This window comes from Condylura cristata, unplaced genomic scaffold, assembly GCF_000260355.1.
Source record: "Condylura cristata isolate star-nosed mole 26May11 unplaced genomic scaffold, ConCri1.0 scaffold00019, whole genome shotgun sequence".
NCBI classification, from domain to species: domain Eukaryota; kingdom Metazoa; phylum Chordata; class Mammalia; order Eulipotyphla; family Talpidae; genus Condylura; species Condylura cristata.
The window spans coordinates 26,571,236-26,584,149 of NW_004567120.1; the positions used below are offsets into that span (position 1 = coordinate 26,571,236).

A 12,914-nucleotide genomic window follows, 5' to 3' on the forward strand; every position below is an offset into this window, starting at 1 on the left:
GGCACACACACCAGTCTCTTGAATATAAGAAGCAGGAAAAAATATTTAGCTACAAGTGTAACTACTAACAAGTAACCAGCCATGCTGTCATAAAACTTTCTACAATACGTTAATAATGCCATTCAGTAGGGCAATGGCAAAATTTGAAAGATCAGGTTGTAGATTGCTGAAAGCCAATTATTTTAGTTGAAAGGTGAGAGGAATAGCAGATTGTGGGTATTTTACTCTGGAAGATAAATTACTTAGGAGGCTAATATTATGCGACAAAAGAAAAGAATCGATGATATCTGTGTTTTTATGTTGCACTTGATATTTTGATAGTAGAATTGGAAATAGTCATAAGTTAGTATTTATGTTTTCCATGAAAGCACTGTTTGTACATATATCACTATTAAGTATCGTTATCAGTAACAGGGGACTGACTGCCTTGTGCTTTGTGTATGCTCTATGTAGACAGAAAGTCTGGATTATAATATTGCATTGGCTAATGATAGTTGCTTGTCCTTGGAAATATAACATATTTGAGAGCCATCTTTATGGTGGGATAGTATAATATCACCCTCTTGTATGACAATAGAAAAGGCAAACTTCTTGCATCCAGAGATTTATTATTTCCCAGAGGTAGCAGCAGTAACCTACCCTTGTTAAGATGGCAGTCTGGGAAGCTTGTACGACTGTGTGGAATCATGATTTCTTCAGCATTGTTTGGCCATCCCTGCAATTTCCATATTCTTTATTATTAACAAACTTGCTCTCAACTTGGCCTGCGAACCATGTCATCATCACAGTGACTACTGTGTACCTCCTTACTGTCTGTAGTTCCTCTTTATTTTTTCTCCTTTCATTTTATATGAAAGGTTTGACCTGATTCAACTTCTTCTCTATGTCCTACTCCATTTCTAGAGAGTAACCATCTTCTGTATCCATTTTTCTTACCACTTACTGGTTCTTCAAACCCATTACGATCTAGTTTCAATCTCATCACTGTACTGAAATTTGACTGCTTAAAAGTCAAGTAGTCTGTAATCGACAGAATCAATGCTGTGTTCTCACTCACATTCTATTTGACTCCTCTGAGGCATTTGGAATCATGATCACAGTCTCCTTGAATTTTGGTCCTCTCCTGTTTGTTCTCTCCTCTGATTACACCTCAGTCACCTTTGCTAGTCTTTTCTCCTTGGAATTTTAAGAAGTAAATGTTCTCATGGCTTGGGTTATGGACTTCTTGAACTGAATGGTTGAGGTGCTTCAATATTTTCTACACCCTTTGCAGAAATTCAATAATTATGCTTACCAAATAAACTTTTAATTGTCCATGTCTATTGTTTTGGGATCAGACAGATGTGGATTTGAACTGGTTCCATTACACACTCGCTGGTCCACATTAACCCACTGATGTACTGTTTAACTTCCCTAAGGCTCAATTTATAAATCTGTAAGTTAGAATAAACATGATAATGGCTTGGAAGAATATTTGTCATAAAGTAAACATTTGGTAAGTGGGAGGAAAACCTTTTTCTCTTTCTTCCTCTTCTGGAACTCAGATTCTTATTTGAAACCATTTGTAGAATATTGGACATTTCAAACTGGATGTCTTGTAAAGATGTTTTAATATCTTTCAAATAAAACATTGCTTCTATTAACTGCTGCTTCTGATTTCACAAATCTACTCCATTTTGTAGTTCCCTCCTCAGTTACTATCTGTCCACATACCCCGCAAAATTTTCATTGAACAGTATGAACTGAGCACTAAAGAGACAAAGTAAAAAAAAAAAAAAAAAGAAAAAAAAAGTAGCCATAGTCCTTAACTCAAGTTGCAACAAGAATACATCTAGTAAATAGGATATATGAAGTACAACCTATAATGAGTATAATGAGTAAGGCCTTCACTGGTACATGCACAGGATGTTTCTGAGAGCACAGATAGAAGAGAGTCCTATGAAAGTCATAGGGAAATGAAGGCTCATAAAGGAAGACTTTTTACAGCTATCTTCAAATTCTCTTCTCCCATATCACATTCAACCCAACCCCAAGTCCTGCAACATTATTAGCCTCAATATGATTGAAAATTATCATAGGCTGTCCCCTCACTCCCACTAGAATGTTAACTCCATAAAGGCTGAGATTTTGTTTTCTACTGTAGCTTCAGCAACCAGAACAGTGGCTGGTACATGAGGGGAATTCGACAAATATTTCTCAAGTTTTGTTAAATCTCATCTATGCTAGAATTAGTTTGTCGTAGTATTTATGTTGAATAGTTTTTCACTTAAAATATTTGCATTATTCACATTCTAATGCCCTCAGATATCACACTGAAAAAACTGACAGAGTGAAAAGCAGATGTTACCATTTATTTGCTTATCTCTTTGCTATAGGGGGCAATTCTTTTTGAGCTTCAGGTTCTTTAAATGGAATACCCAGTACCACACTTTCACAATTCTTACAAAGACATTTCAAAGACCTCAAGACTTAACCTGATCTTATCTTTTGCTTTTAAAGCTGCAAACCTTTTTGTGTGTGTGTTGTGGAATTAATAAAGGACCAGCTGGATTCTCCTCAAGGGAGTTAGTCAGTGGAATTTCTTACACACACCCACAAATGCACACTCACACAGAGGCACAAGTCTGTAGAAATTAGAATTGACAAAATCATTTTTTGATGCTTCAAATATATTTCATACTTTTAGTAAAATATAAAAGACAAGTGTCTATCAACTTGACATGGTGATGAAAATATTTATTATGATTAACTAGATGAGTAACTTCATTGTCAATGAAGTTGTTAAAATTAGTTTCTTTCTTGATGAAAACCAGGTATTTCTGCTTTAAATATATGACCAAAAAAAGGGAAATGTGTATATGTCAATATATGATGAGGGCGAATAAAAAGGTGGTATAGAGATTGCTCTAAATTTTCATCTTTTCTTGCTATATTTCACCAATTAACTCACTTTTTAAAAAATTCCCTAAACATCTGTTTAGATTCACATTTGGAGGGCTAAATAAATCTTCTTCACATTAAAACCAGATTTCATCTCACCTATGGTGAGATTTCCTTTCCTTATAAAGTAAAACATATTATGTTTGCCTTTGGTTTTTATTTTGAAATGAAACTAAGAATAGTCAATTCAAAAGCATATTTAAAAATAATACAACCATCAAAGTGACTAAAGCTTGTACCATGTTTATCTCCAAAATATGGCTCTCTACTGTCTGAGTACAATAGACTATTAGAGAAATATTTTTACTCTCCATACACAAAATATATTTTTAAGGCTACAAAATTCCCTTCATGTAAATTTAACATATTCCACATCCATCATTTGGTGTAGGCTGAAAAGCTTGGTTGATTCCTGTTCATCTGTAGTAAACAGGATTTATAGGTCATAGATTAGTTCTACGTAGTCTTTTCCTGTCTTAAAAAGAATCTTTAAATCTGTGGCTGAAGATAGATTTTTCTAACCCCAGTGCTGTTAAAGGATTAAAGCATGAGATATTGTTGGATCTAAGCACTGAATATGTACATTCTGAGGGTTTTTTCCCCTCTAGTCATTATTGAAGGAAAAAATTATGTCCCTAAATCTATTTTTCCATTGCAAATCTTCTAAAGAAAAAATACTTATGTTAGGTAGATTTTATGGTACTATATAACAATGTAACTACCATTGGGGATCTTACATTTATGGGTAAAATTTAAATAGTGTTATCCCATAGATATTTAAATCAATGCCATAACCACTAATGAATATTTCTTCCAAATGATTCTTATTTCCCCAAGATAGACACTAACTCTAGAAATCTGGTAACAAGCATTAGTCATATAGATTTCATTTCTCTAATCAGTCTTTGCCAACATATCCTCCGCCAGTAGCCCTGGCTCTTCTTTCATAAAAAATAACACTGCTGACTCCATTTAATTGTCACACTGGCCAAAAGCCAGGAAGATCAGCTAGCCTCATGCCAGCTATAGCCATCTGTCAGAACATACTAAAAATCAATGAAGATGGCCGATACCTACTCTTCTGGTCAGACCTGACTCCTCTACATAATTCCAATGTGTCTTTGTAAGTTGAAGAAGTAGTTACGTTAATATGAAATCCAAATTCTCATAATGTCACATATCACAGAAATTCTTTAGGTAAGATTCCTTTTGGTAAAGATAACCTGTTAATGTCAACATTATCATTAAAAGCAGTCAAGCAACGTTAGTTATGGTCTAGAACCAATACTTGGTCAAAAATAATTTCCATTGAGTAAGAGTGTCAATTAAACTTTGAATTTGGAGTTTTAAGTGGGAGACAGCAAAGAGAGTAATTAGGGAAACCAACATGGCTGTAATTTCATTTCAAAGTGAATCTGGGTGAAGAGGTCAAGAAATTGAGCGCACTGACAGAAATGAACATCACCCCAGTTTCCCAAGTATTAAAAGCAGAATGAACACTACCCCACTTAACCCAGTGTTAAAAGCAGAACAATTTGTTTGCACACAAAACACATGGACAGAATGGAGAGACCAGCACAGAAAGGAAAGCAGTAAGTCAGGATTCTGAGACGCTAGAGTGGAGAAAAAGTAGTTCCAAGGGGATGAAGAAGGGGGGAATGAGACACAAAGAAGAACATAAACAGGGAAGAAATTAAAATGAGAGTGAAAAATCTCAAGCCAGTTCTGAAATAATCTTTGTGACAATCTCATGATGTAGGTTCTATTCAACCATTTTTAATTTAATTAAGACTAAGACACTGAGGTTCAGGAAGGTGCAGTAAGCTGCCCAAGGACACATAGCTACTAAGGGGCAGATTTGAATCTAAAATCCTCATCTATTGGTTCCTACAATCCAAATTCTTAACTACTGTCACAAAGTTAGCTTTCCCAGGGAAAGTACAACGGTGTGTGACAGCTTTGGCAGTGGGCCTCAACCCATTGGGAGAGAAAAGGGACTTTCTAGAGAAGAAGCACAGAATAAGAGGGTCCTTGAGCTCTAGTCTAACAAAAGGTAGCCCCTGCATGAGGCAGAGCACATCAGTTTAACAGCAGGAATTTCAGAATGAAATTTAGATTTTTGGAAGTCTGATTCCAGAATGATTATCTCTTACTAGTATTAGAAGGAACGTATTTGTTCACAGAGTAGCCAACCTAGTAAAGAGAGGTAAAATGGCAAAGGGAGTAAAAGAAGAGGAAGAATATTATCTAATAGTACCAAAATGGTAATGGGTGACTATGCCTTTCACTGAAATATGCTCATCCCAGAATGGTCTTACCTCCATATTTCACCTAATGCCTTCTCACAGTTTTAAATCACAAGTGATTTTTAGACTATTTTCTCAAGACAATTTCTATTTTCCTCTTCCACCTACTAGAATATTTCTGCTGCCACCACTATTCCCATCTGGGGTATATCTACCCCCTCCAAGTATTCCTTCCAGGACATTACTTAAATTTAATAAAGTACTTATTAGGTCGTTGTCATTTATTTTGCTTCACCTTGCATGCCACAGAAAGTGGTTGAAGGTGAAGATCCTGGACCTATAGTCAAGGTTCAGGATCTGCTACTACCTCTATCTCTCTGTACCTCAGTTTCCTTCTCTCTCAATTGATATTGGGAACACTAATAGTATCTGTCACATACCATTATCGTGAGGATCAAAGCAGTTGATAAACAAGAGCTTAGAATAGTGTTTCTCATATAGTGATGCTATGCATTTAGCTACCATAATTAGCAGCAGTACTTGACCACAGGTTTCTTAAGTACAAGGACTCTTATTCTTTATAAGTAATGGCAATGCATGACACACAACTACTAAATGCTTACTGAATACCTTAATATGCAGGACATCTCAATGACTCACAGACTGGAGGTTTTATATGAGCACTGAATGTTTCCAGAAGAGTTTGAAGCTAACATGGATCTCTGAATCATTGTGACTCTGAATCCCTCTTCTTACCAGAAGGACAGTGTCAAGCTCTTACATCAATAGTAATATTTATTGTAGATTTTCTATGCATCCAGCTATAAGCAGATACTCTAGATATATTTCAGTTATTTCTAATATTCTCCACATAACAGATGGGGACATTGGAGCCCATGGAAGTTAAGTAATGTGTCCAAGTTCATTACCACATAAATTTAGGGTGTATGAAGACATATAATTACACATATCACTCACACTTTCCATAAGTGGCATTGAGCCAAGTCTCTTTCCAGGTTGTGAAAAGTTTCACTGCATTCCTCCGAAGTGATAATCCAAATACTGTGAATGCTGAGAGAAGAACTGAGGAGGGGCTAGAAAGGCTAATCTCTGAGGAAGGGAGAGAGCAGGATGAGGCATAATCCTGAAAATTCTGGATGGCTAGTACATGTGGAAATAATCCCAAAGTTGTTTTGGAGAATCTCAAAGGGTAGGCTCATAATGCCTCACAGACAAGCACCACCAAAATCTAGACAAGGGAATAGTGATAATCATTGGTGATTTCCATAAATTATTTATGTCACCCCTCCCCCAAACTTCTGTTGAAGCCTACTCCTCAGTGTGAACGCAATTGGAGATGAGGCCTTTGGGATTTGATTAGGTCATGAGGGTGGACCCCTTATATATGAGATCAGTGCCTTTACAGAGGAAAATTGAGAGACTCCCCTTGTCCTTCCCAACATGTGAGGTCACTGAAAGGAGAAAGCAGTCTCTGAACTAGGAAGTGTGCTTCCACCAGTGCCTTTGAGTTTTCCAGGACCTTGATCTCTGATTTCTCAGCCTCTAGAACTATAAAAAATAAGTGTGCCTTCAAAAACACTGATTGAAAAAGATACTTGTAACCCCATGTTTATTGCTGCTTTATTTACAATTGGAAAAACATGGAAGCAGCCCAAATGCCCAAAAGTAGATGACTGGATTAGAAAGATGTGGTACATATATACAATGGAATATTACTCAGCAACCAAAAAAGAGAAACACATGTCTTTTGCAGCAACTTGGATGGAGCTGGAAAAGATCATGCTTAGTGAGATAAGCCAGAAAGAGAAAGAAAAATACCGGATGGTTTCACTCATAGCAGGAGTATAATGGAGCAGGCGAGAAAATAACAAAAATAATGAACAACCATAGACCAGAGACATTCTGTGGGGGTGGAGTGGGGAATGGGACCAAAAACGGGGGGGTGGGGGGGGGGAAGGGAGGGAAATGCACGGGACTATGGTGGTGGCACAGGGGTGATTTGGTGATGGGAAACCCGCGGGGATTACAATCGAGATGGAAAAAAAAAAATGTGCAAAATGATGTAAAAATAAACTTTGTAATAAATAAAAAAAAAAGAAAAAAAAAGTGTGTCTTAAGAGGAAAGTACAGTAAACATGAGTGATTTAAGCTCCACAGACATCTGCCAGATGTATCATATGACAAGTCCCCAAGCTGCCCTACCTTGCGGACAACTCCACCTCCCAGGAGGTAGAGAAAATGATAAGAAGACTTGGCTTCTCACTGACTAAAAAGGAGAAATTGATAAGTTGAAAGTGATAGGACCCTTTAGAGATGGTAACTATTTTATTTTTTTTTAAAGATTTATTTGTGTATACAGAACTGGGGTACAGGCCAGAGGCTCAGGGGCGGTGAGAGGCTTCACCAAAGACAGAGTGGGGAGCAGAACAGGCAGATCGACGAAGCACACTGCTGAGGGGAGCAGCGGGTGGGTCAGGAGAGGTCTGCCACACAATGAGGCTCAACTACGGGGCCGGGATAGAACTCATGCGAGTGGCTTTAGTGCTGTGCTTCAACCCGCTGCGCCACCAGGGAGGGCCGATGGTAACTATTTTAATTTAGAGTTAATCAGGACATCATGAAGCAAAAATCCTAGGTTTGAGGAAAACAGTTCTTTTCTAAAGTGCATAGGTATGATTCCATGTCCTGAGACACCATAAAAAAAAGGAGAATTATTAGTTGGAAAAATTGTTGCCTAATGAAACGAGTGTACCTGATTTCTAAAACATGTGCCAAAATGAAAGGCATGAAAGCTAAGGATAAATTAGTATAACAAATATGATAAAAATAATGAAAGATGGGTCATACCCTTGGGGGAGAACTGTTAAAGATGACAGAAAACTTTCTGTGCCTTTTAATTTAAATATTTTTGGAGCAAGACTATCAAGGGCAGGGTAGATTCAAAACTTGTGCATGTTATTGGATGACGGAGATCAGGGAAGCCTTCTCAATTTATAATTTTCTTCATGGCAAAGAGTGTTCATAGACTTAAAAAACGAATAATGTAAATTATCAATGACCACAAATGAAGATAGGCAAAGTATCCAGAAGAAGACACTAGGCTCTTCAAGATTAATGAAAATGAAATTGCTGAATGGTGAGAATTCATGGAGATTGAATTGCCTGTCCTAGTTGCTAAGGTTTTGAGACAGCAGTGTAGGTAAAATGTGTCAGAGGAGTGGAGACAGCAAATTCTGGCTTTGATTTTCAGAAAGGACAGGAGTGCATGGGTTCCTAGACCAAGAAACAGCATGATGATTGAGTACAAAATTCTAGAACAGGTTATTAAAAGGATGATTTGTAAGTACTTAGAAAAAAAAAGTAGTAAATAGAGAAGGCAACATAAATTCTCTAAGAACAAGTCAGGTTAGGCAAATCTCATTTCACTTCTACTTTTGACATGTTATTGGACTGGCAGATCAGTAAAAAGTAGGCGTATTGTATCTGGATATCAGCAAGGCTTTTGACAAGGTCTCACATGATATGCCTATGAACAAGATGGAGAAATGTGAGTTGGATGCTTGTAAAAGAATAATACCTGATAGGTAAATGTCAACCTGCAGGGACCTGCCATGGAGCTCTGACCTTGAGCTCTTGTCCTATGTAGCATTTTTTTTTTTCAAAGATTTATTTATTTATTCATACAGAACTGGGGTACAGGCCAGAGATGCGGAGGGTGAGAGGATTCACCAGAGACAGAGTGGGGAGCAGAACAGGCAGATCGACGAAGTACACTGCTGAGGGGAGCAGCGGGCGGGTCAGGAGAGGTCTGCCACACCATGTGGTCACCTCCGGGGCAGGCGGGAATCGAACTCATGCGGAAGCGGCTTTAGATTCTCAGTGCTGTGCTTTAACCCGCTGCGCCACCAGGGAGGGCCCCTATGTAGCATTTTTAATGACATAAAACTGAAGAATGAATACCTAACGAACCTACAGATGGCACAATTACGAGAGCAATACAATACAAATATTTTGTGTGGCAGAAATAGAATTTAGCTATGTCTCTACAGGCTAACAAGATGAAATCAAATTAGACCATATCGAGGCCCAAAACATATATCCACCTGCAGCATCCTATTCCAAACACACAATTTAACTAAGCTTCCAAGATATAATTATAGATTAAATGAAATTTGACTTAGGCTCAGAACTTTGTAAATAAAACAGAAACTTTAAGAGTTTAGTGACTATCTTAATGTTATGCGTCCAAAATAAATAAATAAAGCTGATCACAGAGCAGACAGTATTAGCAGAAATATTTGGTTAGGACAAGGCAAACACCAAGATGTTGACCGTAACACAGATTTCTGAGAGTCAATCAAGGTGATTGTATGCTTCCAAGACACATCGGGTCTATTCCCAGCCCTGGTTCTTGTACCAGCCACAGGTGGCCATGCAGATTTTGTTTGTTTGTTTGCTTAGATCACATGACATTTCTCTCTTCTTAGACTCAGATGACTGAGAGAATAATTGACAAGGCTTGTCAAGAAACTTAAAATACAGCCTGGTACAAAAGAAGATGAACTGGACTAGTCAAATTTTCCTCTGTTAGGTTTTTAAATTTAGAGCTAGCAATAGAATGAGACTGTTAGCAAAGGGACATGCAGATGAAACGATGAAGTGACAGGTGACAGGAGGTACAATTGGAGTACTGTGGTAGAGAAGAAACCAGACATTGCTATGAAAAAGTAGAAGTCATGTGATAGAGAAAAGAAGCATTCAGTTTATGACAAGCTATTGGCAAAGAAAGAGACGTAGAGGAGAGAAACTGCAGAGGATTGCTGAGTCATATTAGGGTCAGAGATCTATAGGGCTTCCCATTCTTTGGGGCTTGAGCAGTGTTTCCTGGGTTCCCAGAGACAGACCAGATACTTTAAAAACATGTTTTCAATAACTTCAGGCAACCTGAGTGACCTCTGTTCCTTGCAACCAAAGATCGTAATGAGAACTGACACCTGCATTCAACCTTGACCATGACCCTTCAAGAGTAGTTTGGGAAAAGTGGATTGTGTTCCAAAGAAAGAGATCAAGATGGAGGACTTGCAGCCCAATGATATTAGGAATAGGGGAAAACATTTAGCTTAAAGAAGAAAAGAATCAGGGACAATGAAGCATTGTTGTGACAGGTGACAGGTGTGAGAGGGATTTTATTGATTATGTGAGACCTTAAACTAGATCTGGGGAAAAATTGGCAGAGATCAGAGGAGAGGGATGCTAGTTCAGTAAGAATATTCCAGTAGTTGTTTAAGATGGAATGCTTTAATAATGAGTTAATTTCCTATTTTGGAGATATTTAAGCAGAGGCAGCTGACTCCTCGCTAAGACTAGCAATATTGCCCTTAATCTGTAAAATGTTTTACAATGTGGGAGGTACTTATTGCTACCCTAGTGTGATTTTTCCCTAATAACTTGTTTGGAAAGGCATGGTTATTGTCAGCTTTACAGATGAGGAAGCTGAGGTTCAGAGAGGTTAGACAACTCACGTGCAAATGCCAGGGCACCCACGGAGTTATCTTTTACTGACTACATGTAAAATGAACATTTGAAAGGATATATTTAGAAAATCTTAGTTGATCAAGCTGATAGTGCATCTAAGTTTTTTTAAATTTGTATTTGTGATCCTGAATATATTTTCAAGTGTACTAAAAAGGTACTCTCTGCTCAGTCTCACAAGAAAACTTATGTTCTTCCCTGCGTCTTATGAAACTGAGACCAATTAATACATTCCTTGCATAGATACAGAAGGTCCGTGGGTGCAGTTTGCACAAACATGACTAGATGTACATTTCAAATAAGAATAGTTTTCTCTCTCCATTTGCCTGAGCCCATTCCCCATCCTCCTTCCAGATTTCCTGTTATTTGGCTTCTTATATGAAAGAAGTGTGCTTGCTGGTCAGGCTTGCTTGCTAACATTGTTGCCTCACTGATTCCTAAGCTGTGGATCACTAACCCTGCAAAGGAATTCAGAGAAGTCAGTAACTGCCACTCCTGGCTTAGTGAAATATACATTATTCTCTGCTTCTCTCACTTCCTTCACCACACCACTGCCAATTAAAAAAAAAAAAAATTACACAAACTCTATCAGTAGTAAAGTTCTAATTGGATTATGTTCACCTGACCTGCTGACTGCTGTATTTTTTTCTTAAGAGATATCAGAAATATCAGAATGAAACTACTTAATCTAAAAAGTGATGGATGATCTAGTTTCCTGGATTTGGGCCACCGGGCTTTCAGTTTGTTGGTGGTGACATACTCTCTGATGACATCGCTGGCATTTAACTCAATGTGCTGCTTAAGGGAAAAAATAACGTGTTATGTGGGTTGATTAGCCCTCCCTTTTCCTTTCCAATTCACAGCTATTGGGATCAAAGTTGATGAGAGTTGACAGCAGACATTGCTGATCCAGTGATATACCCATTGTCCATGTACAAATGAGTTTAGAAAAAGCTTCAGTGGGAGATCTAAATAAGGTATATAGAAAACAAGGGTGTCCTTGAATTTAAAAGGTAACAGAATGCTGGGCTTTTCTGGGTAATGTATTTCTACATAATAAGAAAATGTAATGGTTGATTTCAGAGATTGACTAGAAATTATGACTAATTTCTCAGTTAATTGTATCTGGTGCTAAAGTCTATTATGATCAAGGGACCCTTAACAGTGGAGGAATAGAACTTTAATCACATGACAAAGATTTGAGGAGTGAATCTGGAAGCCTACATGGATGATGTGACAGGGAAAAAAAGAGGTGAAATTTTCTGCTCAAAACATCAAACTTCACCCTAAAGGCAGAATCAACATTTTTTAATTCACACATGGACTTCTAACTCATGAAGCAAACCTTTTTAAAAATGTTTGAAGGCCAATTACTTTTTCAAAGACTCTTGCAATAAATCAAATGAAAACTATTGCTGTTCCTCCTATTTGCTTGGGTTTTCCTGTAATATGGCAGTTTCTTAAGACAAGGGACACTTGCCTTTTACTTTGAGGATGCAATGATCACCTAGCTAATTGCTTCTTTTCATGTTTGTGTGGGTGTCTGCCTGTGGGGTGTTGATGCAAGTTGGTTTCATCTTTTCCCTTGCATCTGCTTGGTCTACTTCTGTGGGCATGTGTGGGTTTTGATGTGTCCACATCTGTGCTCCTGGAGGGGTCTGCCCTTTTGCCGGCGCAGCTCTGTGTGTGTCTGCACGTGCATGTAGGGGTCTCTGCAGCTGTGCATGGTGAAGTGAGTTTCTGCATGCTGTGGAATCACCCTCGGCCCATACTATAGTTTTAAGTGATCAATAACAGCACCAGTACCTGGTCTCCAAAGGTATGTTGCTATTCAAGACCCAGCTGTTATGCAGATGCACTGAGTCTTGTGTACTGGTTGGGGGAGCTGGAGCAGCTGGGCTGGGCTGGCTGCGGGTGGTCATTGATCTCCTCTGAAGAGAGTCCGCTGCCGGGGGTGCCTTCCTGGCACAGGTGCAGGCGTGTGGAGGCGGCGGTGGCGGCGGGAGGGGTCTGAAGGTGAACTGGTTGTGTGGGCTGCTCTGCATGTCTAAAACGGAGAGAAGAAAACACAAAATAGAGACTTACTCTCCCCACCTGGCAGTCAGGCAAACAAAGCGTGGCAGACTCATCAGGATTTCAGAATAATATAACCTGCGGTGGCGGAGGAGGGGGAGG

General features: G+C 38.5%; 1 protein-coding gene across 1 annotated transcript in view; it reads right to left on the minus strand.

Annotated features, from left to right (window-relative positions):
- The window catches only part of TENM1 (teneurin transmembrane protein 1), a 590,326-nt gene that overhangs the window by 296,248 nt on the left and 281,164 nt on the right, over positions 1–12,914 (minus strand). The window contains exon 5 of the mRNA XM_004685779.2: positions 12,546–12,786. Within this exon, the coding sequence (XP_004685836.1) occupies positions 12,546–12,786 (241 nt within the window). The remainder of the gene's footprint in view (positions 1–12,545; positions 12,787–12,914) is intronic.